The 24,695-nt window shown below is 40.9% G+C and overlaps 1 protein-coding gene across 1 annotated transcript in view; it reads left to right on the top strand.

Annotated features, from left to right (window-relative positions):
* The window catches only part of PRRX2 (paired related homeobox 2), a 47,061-nt gene extending 23,166 nt beyond the window's left edge, over positions 1–23,895 (top strand). The window contains exons 2-4 of the mRNA XM_069748141.1: positions 17,864–18,051; positions 18,336–18,511; positions 19,383–23,895. Of these exons, the coding sequence (XP_069604242.1) occupies positions 17,864–18,051; positions 18,336–18,511; positions 19,383–19,533 (515 nt within the window). The 3' untranslated portion in view covers positions 19,534–23,895. The remainder of the gene's footprint in view (positions 1–17,863; positions 18,052–18,335; positions 18,512–19,382) is intronic.
* Positions 23,896–24,695: the final 800 nt, after the last annotated feature.

Genomic DNA, 24,695 nt, shown 5'->3' with positions numbered 1-24,695 from the left:
ATGAATATAGCATTTCCATGCCTATAGTAAGGCAAGATCGTCATTTTCCCTTCCCGGAATATTACCCATCATAACACACATTAGGATTCAAACACTAAATTAGGATTATAAATAAAAATGACATTATTTATCTCCTGACGCAGGGATTGCACTCTATCCTGTCAAATAAAAATTCTTTACTAGCAGAGCAGTTTAAATAATATATAGCTACATCTCCCCCACATCTGCTATCTGATGTTTCACTGAATCAGATCTTTAAAGGATTTTGTCTAGTATTAAGAATAGTGCTACTCTTGTACATAGGCTGTATCTGATATTGCAGCTCAGACCTGCTGACTTGATCGGATGCAAAACCAGATACAGCTCAAATGCAAACGTGGCACTGTTCCAGCAGATAATAAAAAATGCTGCATTTTTCTTGTTCTGGACAACCCCTTCAAAATTAAAGTGTAATTCCACCAATATTGTACAAATGTAAAGTTTTTCTTTGAATGTTTTTTTTTACACACTGGGGAAAGTTTGGAAACATAATCTGACATCTCATTGGTTAGCAAGGGTAATACTAGTACTGACAGTCACGGTGGAGTCTGCTGACTCCCCAAACCTCAGCTTAACAAGTGTAGAACACATTATCACCCAAGCCAATGTTTTCTTGGTGCCAACAACAGCCTTTGGCACAGGGGCGTACATAGAAATCATGGGGCCCCATAGCAGAGGTTCTATTTGGCCCCCCCGACTCCACCCCACAAAAAAATGAATAATAACAATTGTCGGGGTCGCAGAAAAGAATTTTCCTCCTATATAGCCATCCACATAGTATTAAAGGCACCAAACAGCCGTCCATAGAGTATTATGGGCACCATGCAGTCCTTCATACAGTATTATCGACATTCGACACCACATAGTCCTCCATACAGTATTATGCGCACTACACAGTCCTCCATACAGTACTGTGGGCACCACACAGTCCTCAATATAGTATTATAGGTACCACATAGACCTCCATACAGTATTATGGGCACCAAATAGTGGTCCATACAGTATCAAAGGTACTACATAGTCCTCCATGAAGTACTACGGGCACCACACAGTCCTCCATACATTATTATAGGTACCACATAGTCCTACATACAGTATTATAGGTACCACATAGTCCTACATACAGTATTATAGGTACCACATAGTCCTCCATACAGTATTATAGGTACCACATAGTCCTCCATACAGTATTATAGGTACCACATAGTCCTCCATATAGTATTTTGGGAGATAGTCCTCCATACAGTATTATGGGCACAACATAGTCCTCCATGCAGAATTATGGGCACCGCATAGTGGTCCATACAGTATTAAAGGTACGACATAGTCCTCCATAAAGTACTAAGGGCACAACACAGTCCTCCATACAGTATTATAGGTATCACATAGTCCTCCATACAGTATTATGGGCACGACGTAGTCCTCCATACAGTATTGTGGCCACTACATAGTCCTCAATACAGTATTATAAGCACCACATAGTCCTCCATACAGTATAATGGACCCCATATATTGCTCAATTCAGTATAATGGCCCCAATATAATGCTCCATACAGTACAATAAACCCCATATATATAATGGGCCCTCTTCATTGCTCCCTACAGTATAATAGGCCCCCTATATGGTCACATACAGTATGATAGGCCCCTTGCATTGGTTCGTACAGTATGATGGGCCTCAAATATTGCCTCATAAAGTATGATGGGCCCCATATAATGCTGCATACAGAATAGTGGGCCCTATATAATGCGCTGTAGTGACATCATCACGCCCTCTGTGCTGAGATGTCACAGAGCTCAAACGCAGAGGGGGAATGATGGGAGAGAAAGCGTCAGCTGATACTCCTTCTCCCATCATTGTTTTCAACTGTTTCGGCATCCAGGATTCCAAAACAGTTGAAAGTACGAGACCAGGGAAGGGGCACAGTGTTGGCACTGGCACTGAAACCCCTGATTCACGGGTCCCATAATGGCCGCGTGGTCTGCTGCCTTTGGTGGTATGCCACTGCTTTGACAACACCATAGTCATTTTGTAACCACTGCTGAAAGGCTCAGAAAAATATATCACAGAAAATAAAGGGGTTCTCATTCTTTGGACAAGAAGGATTAAAAATGACCTGTCACTTGCCATAAATGTGTAATTTTTTTTTATGCCTAGCGTGAATGGCGCTGTTCTCCTGAATCTGGGGTGATTTTTCTTTTGTTCCTGCGCCTCTCAGTTCTTGACATATGGCAGTTCTCTGTGTGTAAATCTTGTCTTTTAGCCAAATGGGCATCATTCCGAATAAGACTCTCAGAGAAGAGTTGGTGGCTACCACCATTTGACTAACAAGGCTAGATTTACACACCGGAGAGAAGACGCCATATCTAAGGGATAGAGAGGTGCAGGAAAATAAAACCACACCAAATTCAGGAAAACAGCAGCATTTACGTCAGGTTAAAAAAAATTACAAATTTATGGCAAATCAGAGGTCCCTTTTAAGCCGATTACATATCTCTCTGCTTGGACTTCCAGCAATTAAATAAGTTAGGCCACATGCACACATTGAGTATTTGGTGAGTTTTTACCCCAGTATTTGTAAGCAAAAACCAGGGGTGGAACAGTCAGAGGAAAAGCATAATAGAAACAAACATTTGCACCACTTCTGCATCTTTCACCCACTCCTGGTTTTGGCTTACAAATACTGGGGTAAAAAACTCACCAAATACTCAATGTGTGCATGTGGCCTTATTGTGAACTTTTTGTTTCTATGGGGCTAAACACTGATTGGCTGGTAGTCAGAGGCGTAGCTATGGTTTTGTTTCAGGGGGCGAAGCTTTTGAGTGGGCCCCTAACCAGGTAACCTTGATTACAACTTGGTGACGCGCCCTAATAGTGGAGGAGAACCTCAGCAGATGACCGCGCTATTGCTGAAAATAATCTCTCTACAAAGTCCAACATGGATATTACCGCCATATGGTCAGTGGTTGATACCAGTCCTACAGAACATATAAGAGATCACAGTACAGTTACAGATAATGACATACTGCTGACGTTCTTTCTGATGACAATTGTTCATTTTTCCCATCTTTTCCATGTGGCCCACACCGACATGACAACTTCTTCAAGCCAGGACTCGGCTGCAGAGAATACAACAAAGACACGTTTCACATCTCACATTCCAGCCATCACCATCTATTCCCAACCTGCACAAACTCCTCATCCTACTGGTACCCCAAATACTGAGCCGCTGCTGCTGTATGTGTCCCTATTACTACACCTGATACCCCAATACTGAGCCACTGCTGCCGTATGTGTCCCTATTACTGCCCCTGATACCCCAATACTGAGCCGCTACTGCCCTATGTGTCCCTATTACTGCACCTGATACCCCAATACTGAGCCGCTGCTGCCTTATGTGTCCCTATTACTGTCCCTGATACCCCAATACTGAGCCGCTGTATGTCCCTGAGTCATCTGTATGTGTCCCTATTACTGCACCTGCTGTGTAGTTCTCTGTGCCTTCTAAATTCTAAAGCAACCCGCTATAATATAGTAATGCCGGGTGCAAGTGCCTTAGAAAACAGTGCCCATTTTTTGCCCCCTAGAAAGTAATAATGCGCTGTGTGCCCCTTTGATAGTCACAGTAACCTGAGTTCCCCTATAACAATAAGTGCCCACTTTAGTGACGGAGCCAAATTTTTGAAATCTGACCAGTGTCACTTTATGTGGTAATAACTCTGGAACGCTTCAACAAATCCCAGTGATTTTCAGATTGTTTTTTTTCGTGACACATTATACTTTATGACAATGGTAAATTTAGGTTGATATGTTTTGTGTTTACTTATAAAAAAAATGTTACAAAATTAGAAATTTTCAGACTTTGAATGATTATCCCTTTAATCCAGATAGTCATACCACAGCAAAACATTAATGAATAACATTTCCCACATGTCGGCTTTACATCAGCACCATTTGTTCTTTTATTTTGTTAGCATTTTAGGAGGTTTAAAAATGTAGCAGTAATTTTTCATTTTTTCAAGGAAATTTGCAAAATTTATTTTTTACGAACTTATCCATGTTTGAAGTGACTTTAGGGGTCTTATATATTGGGAAACCCCCAAATGTGATACTATTTTAGAAACAGCACCCCATGACATATTGAAAACAGCTGTCAGGTAGTTTATTAACCCTTCAGGTGCTTTTCAGGAATTAATGCAAAGTGGCATGACAGAAATGAAAATGTGTATTTTTACCACCTAAATGCCTCTAACTTCTGAACAGATTACAACAGCAGTCAGACTCTAAGGCTACTTTCACACTATCGTCGGATTCGGCCCGTCGCATTGCGTCGGGCCGAGATTCCGACGCTAGCGTTTGTTGTGCCGCACAATGGGTGCAGCGGATGCATTTCTCCGGCGCATCCGCTGCCCCATTGTGAGGTGCGGGGAGGTGGGGGCGGAGTTACGGCCGCGCATGCGCGGTCGGAAAAAGCGGTCCGTCGGCTGCAAAAAACATTACATTTAACGTTTTTTGCTCCCGGCGGTCCGCCACAACACGGCGCAACCGTCGCAAGACGGTTGCAACGTGTGTCAATACGTCGCAATGCGTCGGTAATGTAGCTCTATGGGGCAAAAACGCATCCTGTAAACAACTAAACGACGCATTGCGACGTATTAAAAAAAACGCCAGTGTGAAAGTAGCCAAAGGCCGCTATTTCTTCATGAATTGCCACGGCAAACATCAGGACCACAAAATCATAATCTGAGGGCACCAATTGGGATAAAGAGGAAGTCCCCACACTCTGTTAACCATTTATATTGATGTAGTCACTATTGACAGCAGCATCAAAGGGGTTAAACAGATTTGGACGGTGCAAACACTGATCGTGGTTGATACAGCAAGTTGTCAGCTATAGTGTACAGCCAACAGCTGCTGGATTGTCACCTGTATGGGCACGCTATTCTCTTATATCTCAGGTCAGTTAAAAGACGTATTGGCTGTCATTAAGGGGTTAATAATGTCCCGAGTCTCCCCCTGTTCAGCTCCCCTATACACAGTATGATGCTCTCTTATACACAGTATAATGCTCTCACTGTATAGTACCACCCATATAGTATTCTGACCCCTTATTAGCCCCCAAACTGTTTGATGCCTCCAACACTGTATGATGACCCCCTCACTGTAGTCTCCACACTGTATGGTGGCCCCCTAGATAGCCTCCATATAGTATAATGCACCAAATAGTCCACAATATAGTTTAATGCACTCCCCATAGGCCTCCGTATAGTATAATGCACTCTCCATAGGCCTCCACATAGTATAATGCACCAGATAGTCCTCAATATAGTGTAAGGCAGCCCCCCATAGGCAGACTCTATAGCATAAGGCAGCCTCCATAGGCAGACTCTATAGCATAAGGCAGCCCCCATAGACAGACTCTATAGCATAAGGCAGGCCCCATAGGCAGACTCTGTAATAAGGCAGCCCCCATAGGCAGACTCTGTAATAGTACCCCCCATAGGCAGAAGATGTAATAAGGCAGCACCCCATAAAAAAAACAATAAATAAATACCTCTCTTCTTCCTGGTTCCTGCGCTGCTCCCTGCTCTTGCTCACCTCCGGACCGTGGGTGCCGGGCAGTGACGTCATCACACCCGCTGTCAGTGTCGGCAACGTCAGACGCTGACAGGGGGATGATGGGAGAAGGAGTGTAGCACTCCTTCCCTCATCAATGCGGTCAGCTGAAGCGGCATGTAGCCAGCACAGCTGAACCAGCGATGAGGGGCAAGGGGCCCCCGGCAGGGCCCCCCCACCTGCTCAGGGGCCCGTAGCAGCCGGGCGTCAGAGCAGGAGATTGATTCTCCCTGCTCTGCCACAGAATGTAACTGTATCGGCGTGCTGTGCACGCCAATACAGTTACAGTAGCGTAGCTCCAGGTGGGCCCCCTCTCAGCACCAGGCCCGGGCGATGGCCCCCTCTGCCCCCTGGTAGCTACGCTATTGCTGGTAGTTGTTAAATAAGTGCCTGCTTATTCTGTCGTGGACTGATTTTTCCTGCCTCAGATTGCTCCTGGTGCAAGTCTCTTGCTTCCTATGATGCCCATCGACACAGCAGTTCCTTCTCTTCCGCTCTGCACTGTTAATGAAGCATCACTACCATTGTCATGTTGGCAGCCAGTGTCTTGTTGCATCAGGCTAAGCTGGCTGTGAATAAATGTGACATTGGCAGCGACGCACTGTCAACAGAAAAGAGCGGAAGAGAAGGAACTGCTCAGTTGAGGTGACATCACATAAGTGGTCCATTACCGCAGCATGTCAGAGCAAACAAATAGTCATCAAGTACTTGCCGATAAGTATTAGCCCCATAGAAAAAAATATATGTTTTGGACAACCTCTTTAATTGTAAACTAAGGGGAAACCTGGTACTAGGATCGGGACATGTCCTGCAATTTGGATTGTCAAGTTGAGGGTTACAACAATTGGAAACCTTTAAAACCTAAATTTGATTTTGTAAATTGACAGTGTGACGGTTTTTGCTTACTTTCAAATGTCTTAAAGAAAATGTAAAGATGGGCCTCATTTATCGAACTTCTCTGACAGAAGAGCAGACCTTATTACAGAACTAGAGATTATTACATCATCCTCCATTTTTATTTTACTTCCATGAGGTGGTCACCTGACCGGGCAGCTTCATTTGAGCTCCACACTGTGTTAATTTGTAAAATCCTCAGAGAGAACCATTAGAATTAGCTTATTTTTCCCTCACCTGTCATCATCCATGATCGAATTTCCAGTTTATTTTCCAGTGGAGCTGTTAATTAATTAAATGGCAGATCTGGTGACGGGTTAAAGGAGTGGGGGTGGGGGTGGGGTTCCCGAAAGGACGCATTATACCCTCATCACCTTCAGGAGAATAATAAACATTGAAATACACTCCCATAGCGCAGGCCCGGCCTCTGTTTATTTATATATTTGGGGAAGATTTATAGTTTTTTTTTCCTCTCTCCCAGGGTCCTTACACAGATGACAAAAAAACATGCATTAAAGAGCAGTAAATAGTGTGTGTAACCCTTTCCGCTATGTTGCATTGCCCTCAGCCCCTGCACAGGGGCTCGGTGTCACAGTTATTCCACAGGCCGTCTCACTAGGGTGTTGTACTGAAGCGATAATTCCTAAGGATTAGCTATTATTTATAGAGTCGAAGTGTTAACATAGCCGAGTCGAATAGCTACACTTTTAAGGCATTACCGTTTTATACACCAAAATCTCTCACTCAGAATGTCCCCATAGTATTGTACAGGTACGGAAATTCTTTCTGCGCCCTCGGTGTTAACCCCATAGCGGTTCCTTTAAATTTTTTTTTTTTTTGTCCAAGTTGAATAAAGGCCACACAGATTAAAAGAAAAAATATTTTATATAATAATACAAACAAAAAAAATTATTTGGTGCAAGGTCCAATTATCTGGCTGTAAAGAGCAGTTGTCATGGTAAAATATCCTAAGGCTATTTCACAGTTCTTGTAATTATGCTGTTACATCATACTAGAAAATAACTAGGAACAAATGTATGGATTTATGATCAGGCACATTATATATTTAGCCTATTTTCCATCGTGGTTAAATTTGCCTAGTCCGGTGTTGGCAAGAAGGAATCTATAATAAAATATGTTTGCAAGAATTTCCTTGATCGCCACCCTGTGGCGTGAATCAGTTATTACAAGTATATATGTAAAATGTAATTTACAGTATACATTGTACAATATTACATATTTCCTTTTTTATACTATAAACATGATGGTTTAATTTTCAAATTTAAATAATCAGATTTTATTCAGAAAATTCTCTCATTTTTCCTATGTACTGCTTCTTGAGAGAAGGTTACCAAAGAGACCATCGTCATTAAGGTTTCTCAGATGCCAGGCCCTCTGGTACTGCTCCATGGTCTAACTGTTCAGTCCAGTTCTGCTGGCAAGTCTAGGGATTCAAGTAGAAAGGCAATAGTGTACAATGTACCCTATTCTTGTACTCTCGTTCTTGTGCCAAATATCATTGGACATGTTCTTTTACAAAGTGCTGAAGCAATAGTGGTCCTAGCACAAGCATCACTTCCACTGGATGGAAGTGAGTAGACCGAATCTACAGAAGAGCGACAGTGATTAGCATCTATGGCTGGTCTGCGTAAAGTCATGGGGACATTCCTAGATGCTGAGGTCTCAGTAGAGCAGCAGCTTAGGCCTAAAATGTAGAACTATATTTGTTACCTTTACATTGGAGTGGAGGACTACGTCTATTTTGAAGCTGAGAACTATCTTAGCTACATCTACCGTTCAGTAAATTACTTGTTTAGCTATATCTTAACTACATCTGTCTTCAGGAAGATGACCATCTTAGCTACGTCAGCCTAGACGCGGAGGACTATCTTAGCTACATCGGCTTTAAATTGGAGGACTGTCTTAGCTACATGTGCCATGAAGTGGAGGAATATCTTAGCTACATGTGCCATGAAGTGGAGGACTAACTTAGATACATGTGCCATGAGGTGGAGGACTATTTAAGCTACATATGCGTAGAAGTATGGAACTACATTAGTTACATCTGTGTTGACAAGGAGGACTGTCTTAGCTACTTCCTTGTTAAAGCAGATGAATGTCTTTGCTACATCTACCTGTAAGTGGAGGACTATCTTAGCTACATCAACCTTTAAAGTTGGACGGTCTGAGCTACATCTGTATTGGCATGGAGGACTACCGAAGTTACATCTGCCTTCCAGTGGAGGACTATATTAGTTACATCTCACTTTAGGGAGCCCCATTGTTCTGTAGAATCGCTAGTGCAGACTTGACAAGAGTTAAAAGGGGCTTTGAGTGAGGGACTTGGCCCCCTGAAGAACTTTTGGAGATATTCTTAGTATTTATTGCAAAATACCGAGAGTATTAGGTTTGCTGTTTATATTAATATTCTTGGGGGTAAAGGACTTATTGTGTATTAAAATGAAAATCTAACATCAGCAGTTCAGAGTGGAGCATTAGAAAGTTATTAGATTTTCAGTAGAGTTTGGGGGGGGTTATATTATAAATGCTAACCAAGGTCAGAGAGTCTTAATTCACCCCTGTTCACCCTCATAAAGCAGCGAGGTAGGAAAACCTTCCCTGCAGCTCATAACACTTCCATTATAACTCCATCAGCAGACTATGGAATTCAATATAACACGCTCTAGAATAAAGCTGGAAGCGTTTAGTGCAGGCAACAGCGTTTCCCCAAGGATGGATCCTTCCAATGTTTTATATGGAATGGATGTAACGTGTCTACATAAAGCCAACCATAAAGCCAACCATACACAATACCTGGGTTACCGACATCTACGATGTATATTGCAGTTATCAGGCTCCACTGCTCTATTGGTAGGTTGACAAACTGCAGAGTTATAGAAAATATTATATATAAATTATATATACTGTATATACTGTGTGTATATATATGCATATATATATAGATAGATAGATATAAAATATCAGTTCTACGCGATCCTTTTATCGGTAAGATTGCCAATTCTGCTTCTTTTTTTTCTTTTTCCGGAATAGCACCAACCTTGTGTTTATTTATTGTTATAACTTAGTCACATGTCAATGCCAGACATAAGTCAATTGATATGGATGAAGCGTTTCTAAAAACTTGCTGGCAACCCCTTAAAGAAAGAATCACCATCAGTTAGACATATTGGAGTCTGCTATTAAATACAACCATGCAGTAGATACAAAAAAGTCTACACATCCATGTTAAAATGACAGGGTTTTGTCATGCAAAAAAAAAAATCATACTGAGAAGATTTTCAAAACTTTCTCCAACTTACATGTCGACTACAATCAGAACAATTCCAATGAAAAATAAACTGAAAACTTTTCAGGAGGAAAAAGAAAAATAAAGAAGTAAAATAATGTGGTTGCATAAGTATTCACACCTTTAACCCCTTTGCAACCTCCGCCATACTAGTACTGCGCAGGTTGCTTCCTTCCCTTTGATTTGGGCCCTGGCGGTGTGCCCACATCTTTCCTGCTATATATCAGCTGTTTTGAACAGCTGACATGTGCCCGGAATAGCCGTGGGTGCAATCACGATCCACCCGTGGCTATTAACTCGTTAAATGCCGCTGTCAAACCCTGACAGCGGCATTTAACGTGCGCGTTCCGGCCATCGGGAAAGAAATCCGCCCACTGGTAACGTGACCGCGGGTCACCAGTGGGGTGGGGTCACCCAGTGGTCGGCGCTCATAGCAAGTCAGCAATTCTGCTACATACAGGTGATCTAATCATTGCCTGTATGTAGCAAAGCCGATTGGGTTATGGCAGCTTCTAGTCTCCCATGTAGGCTATTGAAGCATGCCAAAAGTAAAAAAATAAATGTTTTTAAAAATATTAAAAAAATATAAAAGTTCAAATCACCCCCCTTTCACCCCATTCAAAATAAAACAATAAAAAAATCAAACATGCGCATATTTGGTATCGCCACGTTCAGAATTGCCCGATCTATCAAAGTATCAAAATATAAAAAGGATTAACATGATTGCAAAACAGTGTAGTAAGAAAAAAAGTTAAAACTACAGTATTATGTTTTTGTCGCTAAAATTAAAATCCAATAACGGGCGATGAAAAGATCATATTTGCACCAAAATGGTATCAATAAAAATATCAGCTCGGCACGCAAAAATTAAGCCCTCACGCAACCCGAGATCACGAAAAAATGGAGACGCTACGTATCTTTGAAAATGGCACAATCTTTTTTTTAAACAAACTTTTGATTTTTTTAACCACTTAAAAAAGAACATAGACATGTCTGGTGTTTATGAACTAGTAATGACCTGAAGAATCATAATGGCAGGTTAGTTTTAGCATTAAGTGAACATGGAAAAAAAAAGTCCCCAAAAAAGTTGTGGAATTGCACTTTTTTTGCAAGTTCTCCGCACTTGGAATTTTTTTCCCATTTTCAAGTACACAATATAGTAAAACCAGTGGTGCCGTTCAAAACTACAACTCGTCTCGCAAAAAACAAGCTCTCACATGGCCATATTGACGGAAAAATTAAAAAGTTATGGCTCTGGAAAGAAGGTGAGTGAAAAACAGAAATGCAAAAATGAAACAAGGCAAGGTCTCAAAGGGGTTAATATTTTGTTGCAGTACTCTTTCAATTTATGACAGAATTCTTTTTTTGGGGGTCGTTTTCTATCAGCACAACACATCTAGAATTGGCCAGCTTTGCCCACTCTTACTTCCAGAAGTTACACATCAGTTAGATTGAGAGGGCATCTCCTGTGTACAGCGCCCTCTTCAAGTCACCAACAGAATTTCCATTGGATTCAGGTCTTGGTTCTGGCTGGGCCAAACCTCTGACCTTCAGGTGAAGCTATTCTTTTGCTGATTTGGAAGTCACTTAGGGTTGTTGTTGTGCTGAAAGGTGAAATTCCTCTTCATCTTAATTTTTTTAGCAGAGGCCAAAGGTTTTGTTGCAAAATTGACTGATAGTTGGAACTTTTCATAATTTCATCCACTTTGACTAAAGCCTGAGCTCCAGCTGATGAAAAAAGCCCTACAGCATAATGCTGCCTCCACTCTGCTTCACTGAGGGTATGGTGTTCTTTTGGTGATGTGCTGCAATAGCTTTGTGTCAAACATACCTTTTGGAATTTCTGAAATTATACTTATTTTTTTACATGACAAAATGACAAAAACTTTTAACAGGGGTGTGGAAACTCTTTATATTCATTGTAAAAACAAGTGGACAGATCCCCAATTAAACATTTGGGGGTGAATTTTGTAAGTAGAATAGGACCCACCAGCTTAGAATATCTGAAAAACAATTTCAAGCATTAAAGCGGACAATAATCAAAAAAGGTCACAAAAATAGCTTAAAAAAATATGGCTTGTCAGAAAAATCGGATTACTAAAACATGGATTTGATTCTTTGCTTCATGCCAATTGATCTTTGGATAGAGAGTGACTGATTTCTAGACACTGCATCCCTAAAACCTAGTCTTTCTCACATTACTCAGGTGTTTAGATCAAGCCTGACTTGATGGCAGAAAAAAAGACTGATAGTAGTAGAGAGACAATAAATATATTAATAGTACTCAAACAGAAGTTACAGCATTATCAATCAGATTTTTTAGAAAAAAAAATATTTTCAAACAGGGTATTCTAGTATATGGGGTTCATAACATGTTCATAACAACTTGGTACTACATTAAAATTTTTAGGGGTCCAAAGTAATGCAAAAAAGGATTGGTAGACCCGATCTAACAATGGTTACCCGTGGTGGACACCATCCTTGTAAGTAAGGGTCATGATTTTCTGGTTTTTATGCATGGACCTCCATACTGTTTTGGCATTTTCATGTGGATGTTACTAGAGCTATAGAGTTGTAAGTACAACGAAGACTTGGCCTTTTTTCTATAATGTAGATGCATACAGTGGTGGACATATCAATGGTGCAACCTGTGCAGCCGCCAGGGGCCCAAGAGCTAAGGAGGCCCACTTCCACCTTCAAATCCAGTAAGCAGCTTCTGTCACAGACACAAAGATGGGTCCATAAACTGTTCTTGCACAGGGGCCCTCTTTGTCTGTGTCCGCCACTGGATGTATAATTCTTACAGCCCCAGTTTGAGCCTCTTGCATTTTCTGCTGGATGTACAGCTCTGTTTGACATGTCGTCATTTCTCTCTCTGTATCCTGACTGTGAATAATATGTATCATATGTTAAAACAACTGACACTGCTTTGCACAATCCTTCGGTAACTTAGTGATAACATGATGCTCGGGGAGTCTTGGGATATAGACCATGATCCCAGAAGGAGGGGAACCTGGAGACATTATGTCATGATTTATGTTGTGGGCATCATATTCCAAATTTTTGCTGTTGATTCTAATGTTGTAAAAAGCCTTTGTGTGCTGAAGTCTCTGCATTAGGAGAATTGCCTGAAATGCGTCAGTACCATAATTTATTATAATTTATTAATTTAATGAAAAATATAAAGGAGGGTTTTGTTTTTTTTTGCTGAAATCTCTGAAAAATTAGAGCCAGAATCAAATTCATTGTCATAAGCCACTGCACCTCCTTACCCTTCTACTAATCTTGATACATTTTCACCCACTGTGTTTTTGTCAGGCTGAAGGCTGATCGACGTTGACAAAGATATCAGCTTTTACTACATTTGATGATTCCCAGTTTCAGTTTCCAATATTATACTCCAGAGCTGCATTCATAGTTCTTCTAAGTGCGATTGGAAACAAACCTGTAAGACACTATCAGAACTCTTGAAATGTTGCAGTGACTCCTATTACCCAAAACACACAGTATAATGTATACGTAGTAGGTTTCTTTAGTATCCCTATTGTAGATGTTTAAATAGGGTTTTCTTTTGGTATACCTCAGTCCCATTATAGCCTACAGTTATAGCATATGTGCATTAAAATATTTCCCAATGTATATGAAAAACATACACAGCAAACATGTTACAAATATACGCAATCAAACAAATATAGTAAAAAAAATGTAATCAAATATTCAAGCGTGCTCAAAAATGGCACTAATTAAAAACTACAGCTCACCCGGGAAAAAAAACAAAACAACCTTCATACAACTTGGTGACAAAATAATAAAAAATGTATTGGTCTCGAAAAATATGGTAATACAAAAACATTTGTTTTAAGAGTTTTTATTTTGCAAAAGTAGTAACACAGAAAAATATATATAAATGCAGCATCTCTGTAACAATACATGCAGAATAAAATTAACATGCTACAAATTCATGATGTCAAAATGAAATCCTCAAATTCCACCCCACAATTTTTACTATGGTTTTCAATTAATTAAATACTGATATTATAAAAAAAAACACAACTAGTTCTGAAAAAAAAGTCATGTCAAAGGAATAATAAATAAAAAGTTAGAAGGGGATGAAAAGGCAAAAACTGTCGGAGGAGGGAAGAGAAAATCTATGTTTTAAAGGGGTTTATCCATTTAATCAAAATGTAATTAATGTAATTTGATAATGTTTGTGAAATGTAAAGTAAACCTACCATATAGCATATATTCAGCATAATGTATATACTTATTATATTCCTCCTAATTAGTGATGAGCAAATCTACCCGTTACTCGAGATTTCTCGAGCATGCTCGGGGGTCCTTCGAGTATTTTTTAGTGCTCGGAGATTTAGTTTTTAGCGCAGCAGCTGAATGATTTACATCTGTTAGCCAGCATAAGAACATGTGGGGATTCCCTAGCAACTAGGCAACCCCCACATGTACTTATGCTGGCTAACAGATGTAAATCATTCAGCTGCAGCAAGAAAAACGAAATCTCCGAGCACTAAAAAAATACTCGGAGGACCCTCGAGCATGCTCGAGAAATCTCGAGTAACGAGTAAATTTGCTCATCACTAGTCCTAATTCCTCTTCTATGTCACAACTGCGGCTCTATTACTGCTGTACAAGCGTGCCATTTGCCTGTTGGGCAGCAGGATGGGGTACATGGTGTACTGAACATCTGATGACTTGTATACATGATCAGCAAAACATAATCGCAGAAAAACAATTTATGGAAGTAACAAAGCCATTGTAACGGTTCTGTAATAGGAATGTCATCTGAGGGCAGGGCAAGCTTGGTTTGCTTTGTATATCGTGCTGAGCCATATTACAGGAAATTAATGTACTCGGGCTACAGCTCAAGTTTCATAGTAATTCTTTTTCGTGTATTTGAAACAAAGAAAATTAATGTCTGTTACATAAGAATGTGACATGTACAAAGCCAAAACGGCTGCTCCCTGCTGGTGGAAAGAAAATAAATGAGCCTGATTACATTTTGGAGAAAAAATTGGGCGCAATATGACCTACATATATATAGGGCAAGGATAGGTTTACACTGGTAATAAACATTTTCTGACTTCACGTGTAATTCGAAAAAAAGAATGAAAAGATTTAAAAAAAAAATAAAAACATTTAAAAATGTAAACAATAATTAAAAATTATAAATAAAAATAATGACAGCTTAAATAGTTACACCTCAAAATTATTTCTTCATTCATTAAAAAAATTAATCGGTCATAGGTTTTTTTTGCCTCAAAATTTATTATAATTTACCACAGTTCACAACCATATTTCATAGGTTGAGTTGCAGTAATGAGCACATTATTGATGTTTAAATTTGCCAACATTTTTCCATGAAATTAGATTCACAACTATTTCATATTCCGTCAATTGAAAGTACTCCAAAGCTTTCAATTGCCCTAAAAATACATTGAAGTGCAGCAGCACTATAACTACACTGCTCAAGCAAGCAGCAGTAGCAGCTGTGAGCGATGTGCAGCTGCTTCTTAACCCTGCATCACAGACAGTTACTCTCCTGCCTCACAGTGACTCTCTTGCCTCACAGTTACTCTCCTGCCTCACAGTGAGTCTTCTTCCTCACATCTCACAGACAGTGGCTGTCCTGTCTTATAGTGACTCTCCTGCTTCACAGCTCACAGACAGTGGCTGTCCTGCCTCACAGTGACTCTCCTGCCTCACAGCTCACAGATAGTGGCTGTCCTGTCTTATAGTGACTCTCCTGCTTCACAGCTCACAGACAGTGGCTGTCCTGCCTCACAGTGGGTCTCCTGCCTCACAGGCAGTGACTCTCCTGCCTCACAGTGACTCTCCTGCCTCACAGCTCACAGGCAGTGGCTGTCCTGTCTCACAGTGGGTCTCCTGCCTCACAGGCAGTAACTCTCCTGTCTCACAGTGACTCTCCTGCCTCACAGCTCACAGACAGTGGCTGTCCTGCCTCACAGTGGGTCTCCTGCCTCACAGGCAGTGACTCTCCTGCCTCACAGTGACTCTCCTGCCTCACAGCTCACTGACAGTGGCTGTCCTGCCTCACAGTGGGTCTCCTGCCTCACAGGCAGTAACTCTCCTGCCTCACAGTGATGCTCCTGCTTCACAGTGACTCTCCTGCACCACAGACAGTTACTCTCCTGCCTCACAGTGATTCTCCTGCCTCACAGTGACTCTCCTGCACCACAGACAGTTACTCTCCTGCCTCACATTTATTCTCTTGCCTCACAGTGTCTCTCCTGCACCACAGACAGTTATTCTCCTGCCTCACAGTGACTCTCCTGCATCAAAGCTCACAGTGGCTGTTCTGTCTCACAATTGCTGTCCTGCCTCACAGTGGCTCTCCTGCCTCACAGTGTCTCTCCTGCCTCACAATGACTCTCCTGCCTTACAGACAGTTACTCTCTTGCCTCACAGAGAGTAATTATTTTCCCTCACAGTGACTCTCTTGCATCACAGAGTTTCTCTCCTGCCTCACGGTGACTCTCCTCCCTCACAGTGACTCTCCTGCATCACAGACAGTTACTCTCCTGCCATACAGTGACTCTCCTGCCTCATAGCTCACAGAGAATGTCTGTCCTGTCTCACAGTGGCTCGCCTGCCTCCCAAAGACTTTCCTGTATCACAAACAGTTACTCTCCTATCTGGCTATCAATTATATTTGGATCATTCTCTTTCTCTCACACCCTAATCTTTTTTTACTGTTTTCTGTCACACACTGATTGTACAGATTTCATCAGTATTTTTATGGCTTTCTCTCCCTATGTGATCTGTGACGTCATCTCACTATCCAGCTACACCATAAAATGGCTGCTGAATTTCCTACCTCTGCCTTTATAAAGGCTATGATAGTTGTCCCTACCTCCTGATTGGCTGTGTTATACCATGTAATGTGATAGCTGCAGGGCATTATGGAAAAGCCCATATCTGATAGATACAATCTTCTAAAATGTGTAAAATAGCAGTGATTTAGGGAATTTGGGTGAAGTGTATTCTGTAAATTCAGATGTGAGGCAGTGACTCGTGTCACAGGTAGGGGTCGCTGTGTGTTCTCCCCAGGTTGTGCATGGAGACTGATGAAGTCCATAGGTGTACATGGCAGTCACGGATTTCTGATCTGGGTTTGCCATGTGGCTGGAAGCCCCAGGTTAATTTGTTAAAAACCCTTCCGTAACGGTTATGGGTGTGTCAGGTGTCAGGTGCATTGTCAGTGTCATTCTGGTGTGTGCTGTTGTGCAGAGCAGAGGCCTGCAGAGCGCTGTCTGTGTGTGTGAAGAAGCACAAGCCAGCGGAGCCAGCAGCTATGGCAGCTGAATAGCCTGGCACCCGCAGCATACACAGCGATGCAAGTTGCCCATGGTAACTGGTCTCAGATGTGGACAGTGCTGTGCCCGGAGGTGAACCGGAGGTGGATGTCCTGTGCCCGAAAGAGGACTGGCATGTGTAACAATTGCAAACAGGTGGATATGGTGCCCGGCTGCTATCCGGAGGATATCCTGGGCTGTGTACAGCTATGTGAGTAAAGAGCCTGTCATACAGCGGTGCAGGACACCCACGGGAACTAGTCAGAGGAGGAATGGCGAGTGTAGTGTCTGCAACATATGAAGCTGTGTTTGGAGACTGTAATATGACGTGCGCTCGCCCCACGGATACTGGACAATGAGAGGTCCGGCCTGTTTAGGGACTGTAATCTAAACCCATATGATGTGTTGTCCTATCAAACGGGCACTAAGACGAGATGCAACTGCGTGTATTGAACTTCGATGTTGTATATTATAAAATGCTATGCACCTTTATATGTGAAGTAACACATTAAAGAGACTTTTGTGTTTGAACTTTGTGGGTCACTGCCTCTTCACTGTGTACGGTGCTACCGCAGCATTACACAGTGAATTGATAAAAATTCAGGATGAATTTGAGTTGTATCAAATTGCTTCTTTCCTCTCCATTGCATTGCTTTATCAGTCTGCCTTGTGTTTTAGGTGAAAGCTCCATGTCGGGATGTGCGAAGAGTGCTCGGATTAAAAAGAAGCAGAGAAGGAACAGGACAACTTTCAATAGCAGCCAATTGCAAGCCCTAGAGAGAGTGTTTGAGAGAACTCACTACCCCGACGCCTTTGTACGAGAGGATTTGGCGAGACGGGTTAACCTGAGCGAAGCCAGAGTACAGGTCAGTGCTCAAAATTGATAAAAATCCTTAATAGAAAACATTTATAAATAGGGAAGGGGTTCACATATTTTACATCTATTGAGTGATTGTAGCCCAGCAAAGGATCCTCCAGTAGGCAAGGTTGCTTACTTAACATGGTGGTACTACCTATGATCCATAATAGTAACTGTACATCATTATATTGAGTATTACTACTTAATTCCAGTTCTGGTCAGTCCAATGTGGTAGTGGATTGCTGTGCTAGTCCTAGATGTTGCTATAATGTTTTCCATTTCTTTTCACAGGTTTGGTTTCAGAATAGGCGAGCCAAATTCCGTAGAAATGAGAGGGCTATGCTGGCCAGCCGGTCTTCTTCTCTCTTGAAATCATATAGTCAAGACCCAATTGTAGAGCAGCAGATCAGCCCCCGACCAACCAGCCTGGCACCAGAATTCCTGTCTTGGAACTCAAACAGCTACAGGTAACATAATCCTGAATTATGAAAATTAGGATAAATGGGAAGCTAAAATTGAGTGATGGGAGGCACTTTTGCTAAAGAGAACTTCATTTTACAAGGCCCATTATTTTAAATTGGGTTTTCTATACATCCTCCAGCATGTTGGTAGAGGTTATCTTGGAAATACCCCACCAGTTTCTTAAATCAAAAGGTTGAACTGAAAGTCAATAGGAATAATACTACGGTAACGTTCATTCTAGTGAGTGGTGGCAGTCTCCCACCCAAAATATCTTCTAATATGTCTCAAAGAGTGGTTTCTGAGTCATATTGTTGATATGAGCATAGCACTTGAGGCTTGGTAGCTAAAGAACAAATTGTCTTAAAGTTGGGTGGTGGTGATGGGAGGCACTTTCGGTTATGAGGACTTCATTTTACAAGATCCTTTATTTTAAAATGGGTTTTTACCTTTTTTCAACATGTGGGCACAAGACATCTTGGAGATACCACCAGTTTCCTAATTTAAGAGGTCAAATAGTTTCTGAACTGAGAGTCAATAGGAAGAATAACATAGGAAACAATGGTAACTTTAGTCTTCTGACTCAATATGAGCAACATGGGCATAAAACTTAACGCTTTTGGGATCAAAATCAAAATATATTAAATTGGCCATGTCTTTTCATGTGGAAGAGAACCCTTTGGGCCTCCACAAGTGATGGGATGAGATTGCTACCTCTAGAAACCCTTCAGCCATATATTTGGGCAACAACGAGAGAGTTGTAGGTGAAATATTGTTACAAAGTTATCAAAATCCTAAATTATCAACTAATATGGATTTTCAAAATATATGCATTCATGATTAAAATCTCTTTTTTCTCTTTTCTTTAAATTCCATCAGTGCCAGTTTGCCGCCTTATAACCCAAACACCACCTCTGCTCCTACAACACTGCCCACCCAAGGAGTCAATATGGCCGACAGCATCGCCAGCCTACGTCTTAAAGCCAAGGAGTTCAGTCTGCACCACAGCCAGGTGTCCACTGTCAACTGAACCCTGGTTAGATAGACTGAAAACTATAACTAAGCCAGCCATGAGGCACAGGGTGTGCTGGACACGCCACATAAGAGCTCATGCTCCATTTTCCAGCTCCTGTTACCACAAAATGCTGAGCTCTATGTGACAATGTGACCGAAGTCCAGAGAATGGTAGCTTGCCTGCTCTTGTGTCATGCATCCTTGACAGGAACGTCTAAGGTCCAGACATTGACCACTTGGATGGGACTCTTGACACTTTTTTTTGTGACTGTAGATATTTTATACTTTAGACCTTCTTATCAGTAATCAGAATTTTTACCCATCTTGTTCTACCTTCCTCATTAATTCTCTGTTATCTGTGCTTTCCCTGTGTCTCAGTGTCATTGGTACGCACTGTATATATGTAGATACATACCGTGCTTTGTAAATATGTCATTTTATACAATATTCTGTGACCATGGGGCAGATAATGTACACACTTTAGGTAGGAAAGATGGCTGAATCTTACATTTTACCCCTATTTTTAACATCTAATGATATCTGGTATCTCAAATATAACCACCTTGTATCATTCTTAATTGAAATTTTACTGAAAATGTAGAGTTCATCAGGGTGTACAAGGCACAGTGGTTGCCCCCATGACTTTTGTCAAGCCCAAGGTAAAGGTACACCAACCTCAATTTTGCCTTATACCTTTTTCCACCTGCTCAGGATGCCCCCTTAATAGAGGTAGCAAATAACGGGCAATGTGCACAGGATGTCTCCTCTATAGGGGTAGCAAATAATAGGCAATGTGCACAGGGTGCCCCCTCTATAGAGGTAACAAATAACGGTCAATGTGCACAGGATTCCTCCTCTATAGGGATAGCAAATAATAGGCAATGTGCACAGGGTACACCCTCTATAGAGGTAACAAATGACAGGCATTGTGCACAGGACACCCCCTCTACAGAGGTAGCAAATGACGTGCATTGTGCACACGGTGCCCCCTCTATAGAGGTAACAAATAACGGTCAATGTGCACAGGATTCCTCCGCTATAGGGATAGCAAATAATAGGCAATGTACACAGGGTACACCCTCTATAGAGGTAACAAATGACAGGCATTGTGCACAGGACGCCCCCTCTACAGAGGTAGCAAATGACGTGCATTGTGCACACGGTGCCCCCTCTAGAGAGGTAACAAATAACGGTCAATGTGCACAGGATTCCTCCTCTATAGGGATAGCAAATAATAGGCAATGTGCACAGGGTACACCCTCTATAGAGGTAAGAAATGACAGGCATTGTGCACAGGACGCCCCCTCTACAGAGGTAGCAAATGACGTGCATTGTGCACACGGTGCCCCCTCTAGAGAGGTAACAAATAACGGTCAATGTGCACAGGATTCCTCCTCTATAGGGATAGCAAATAATAGGCAATGTGCACAGGGTACACCCTCTATAGAGGTAAGAAATGACAGGCATTGTGCACAGGACGCCCCCTCTACAGAGGTAGCAAATGACGTGCATTATACACAGGGTGCCCCCTCTATAGAAATAGCAAATAACAGGCAATGCGCACAGGATGCCTCCTCCAAAGAGGTTGTAATGGGGTTTGGTGAAGGATTGGGACAACAATACTCTCCTGTCCTTCAAGGATTAGAAGAGGAAGTACAATAAAGCACCATGATTTATTCCCCAGGATAGGGTGTAACTCAGTACTATGAGTGAGACCATATTTTTGGGTGTAACCTAGAGTGCCCTTTATGTACACTCCCTAATATGAATTTTCTCCCCGACTCTTCTTTTAAAAATAGATCTCTTTATATATCACGTCCTAATAATACCACAACTTAGTGGGAGCCATGTTATAAGTTGAAAGGGCCCCTAAAACCAAAATTGTAGATAAAGCATGATGTACACCAAATCAAGTGTCCCACTTAGCTACTAGTCAGAAATCACATGACGCACTTCATGAACAATCAGGGATATGCTGATTTGCATCCCAAGCAAACGCCTTGCTCACTATGAGAGCACTGAAGGGCCATTTCACCGATCCCCTCCCCCCATGTTAGTATTATTAGGGTTCTTTTTACTAAAATATTCCTATTTTTAGTGTAAAACTTTACATAACTTCATCTGGGAAGCAGCTATGCAGCCATTTTAGAAAAAAAACTAATACAAAACCATTTTTATTATGAATATATAGGATGTACAGGAGAGGCAGCCATTTTGTGAATTTCACTAATATCTTGGAGATTATGATAATTCATGACAAATTTGCATAAAACCTGTTACATTAACTTTGCATGAGGCACCCTGTGAATATTAGGTTTCACTACTTCACAGCTCAGCGACGTTACTAAATATGTTCAATGATTAATACTTATAAAATGGCTGCTTTTGAAGAAGACCTCATGAGGCAAATCTTAAACAGCCAATCAGAGTTCATATTTCATTTTCAAAACTGCACTGGAAAAATAAAAGGTGAACCCTGATTGGTTGCTATGGGTAACAAGGAACTATAGCTTGTAGATCACTGCTTTTATGAAGTAAAAACTGCCATAAGGGTCGATGACTTCTTCTTAGGGTTTGCACTTGACAAGGAGCCATCAATATCCAAATGAACAACACCAGAATTCCTGCATTGTGTCAAACAATTATTTAGCTTCTTCAATTTACGCATTTTCATATTTATCAATAAACGAAATATATGAAGTAAAATTCTTTTAGTCTACACTGACCCAAGTATTCTGGATTACAGAAAAGTTATAAAAAATAACTGTGATAAATTACAGCCCAACACTGAACACTTCTCGCAGCTGAGGGTTTGCTACTGTGGTGTACAGTGTAGGTAATCGTCTGTCAGCTACATTTTACCTGCACTGATACACTGTAGCAAAAATCGTTAAGACAAAAGTTATGTGTACTGCTGATATATTTAACAGACGATGACTGAGACTGAATGCAATTGTAGCAAACGCTCAGCTGTGAGAACTATCAAGTTCATTTGAGTTTTAAGATCTCTGTTTTTGGTCATTGAATGGAAATATTCTTGTTTTTATCCAGAATCTGAAAATGTATCCAGACCTATATGGTTTGTTACTGTGTGTTGCTGTATATGGGAGGAATAAACCAGGAATTTTTGGTAAAAGAGACCTGTATGCTGCTTACAGCAGAGAGTATACACCGATACATTGCTACGACCTGCAGCAGTGTGAGCAGTGGACTTGGTTTATTTTTCCATTCAAATTTTCATTTTTTCCTTTTCATTTTTTCCTCTTCTTCTTCCAAGAGTCATAACTTTTTTTGTTATTTTTCTGTCGACATAGCTATATGAGGGTTTTGAATGATACCGTTCATTTTCCCATGTAATGTACTGTAAAAACAGAAAAAAAAAATTCAAGTGGGGTGAATTTTTTTTTAACTCTGCCATTGTTTTTTGGGTTTCTTTTTTTGAGATGTTAATTGTACCAGGTGATAAGATTTTTCAGATCAGTACGATTAGGGAAATAAAAAAATGTATTAAAAAAAAAAAAATCTGAATGTAGTAAAAATAAGGGTTTGTGTCACTATTTTCCGAGACCCATAATTTGCTTAATTTTCAATGACATCAACGGAGCTTGCTGTCTAATGTTTTTTTTTTTTATTGTACCGTTTTGGGGTACATACATACTTTATTGACCAAGAAACTGCGATTTTGGCATTTTAATTTTTTTTCTTTACAGCAATTATCATAATTTTATATTTTCAAAAAATATAGAGAATCTGAATACCGTAGGTTTATTTTTTTTATTTCTTTATTTTAAAATGGGAGAAACTTGGGTTATTCAACTTTTTTATGCTTCTTTTAAAAAAGAATAAATTCCGCATTACACTTTATTTTTGAGCCCCCATAGGAGACTTGAAGCTGCGATTGTTTGCTCGCTTGTACTGTATACTTTAGTATTGCTGTATATAGAATTAATCACGATCTCCTATTACGTTCAGCCTGTGGTTATTTCATAGGAGTACCAAGATGGCAGCAACCAGCACCCTACATTCACAGGTGGGCGAAGCGAGCGATGGGAGTCAGAACGGATGTGCCGATGGGATGGCGCAACTTAAATGCCGCTATCATTGATTGACAGCAGTGTTTAGAGCCGCGACCCATGCGAACTCTAATTGTTAGAGGCTGGTGCAGACTGTATTACACAGTCAACACCTACCCTGTGTATATAAGTCATGGAGTGTGAAAGGGTTAAACAAGAATGCTCTCATTCACTGACAACAAGCAGAGATTTTGGAATCGATGAAGAATTGTGATGCATAATATATATTTATTTTTGGTTCCACATTGTGTTCTCTGCAGGAATAGCTGGCAGACTATTCTGGATTATTGGACTGTCTCTAGTCATGTGATCTGCTATACCAGACACTGCCCATAGAGGCGCCGTTTCTGAAATAAACCCAGAATCCGACAAGATATTTCATTATAAATATGATTAGGATGTAATTTCCATGAATATTTACATTTCCTTCAATGCATGCTCTACTTTTACCCTTTCCTTCCTGTGAACTGATGAACGTGAAGAGAAATTGCCGTGTTTCCTGCATCCATGCAAGATTCATATCTGTGTAGCAAGAGGCAACTTTTTTTAACATAATGATTCCCATTGGACCCTAAGCCATAATAAAATAGCGCCGTCACAGGCCATGACAGGTACTGCACCCCACAATGCACATTGCCATTATCATGAAGTAGCTTTTTATTCGTAAAATCTAGGTTTGTTGTTTGCAAAAAAAAAAAAAAACATCTTATTTTATTAAACAGCCAGTATTATGGATCACGCTTATCTGTTTTCTGTATTTTGTATCTGTCAAGGAAGGTTTTTGTCTTGTGATATTACAGAAAATAATAAAATTCTTACTTTTCCATATGACTAAGGTGCCTTTGCTGTAGAATAATGGATTGCGATATTAAATTCCCTTTTTTTTTTTTTACAGGTGGTAACTTTACTGTAGCCTTACATGGCACCCACTAGGGGGAGCTGCATACTAGGAGTTGTATAGTGTGTTATTGAGTGCCACCTATATACAGTATACGATAGCATCCTCAGCTCCCTCTAGTGGTAGAGACTGACAGACAGAATGTTAGCCAGCAATCCCCTCAGAAACATCTTCCATATATATGCGGCACCGCGATCGCTGTACACA

This window comes from Ranitomeya imitator, chromosome 2, assembly GCF_032444005.1.
Source record: "Ranitomeya imitator isolate aRanImi1 chromosome 2, aRanImi1.pri, whole genome shotgun sequence".
Lineage (NCBI taxonomy): Eukaryota > Metazoa > Chordata > Amphibia > Anura > Dendrobatidae > Ranitomeya > Ranitomeya imitator.
The sequence above is the reverse complement of the archived record's forward strand: the minus strand, read 5'-3'. Positions and strand labels throughout refer to the sequence as shown.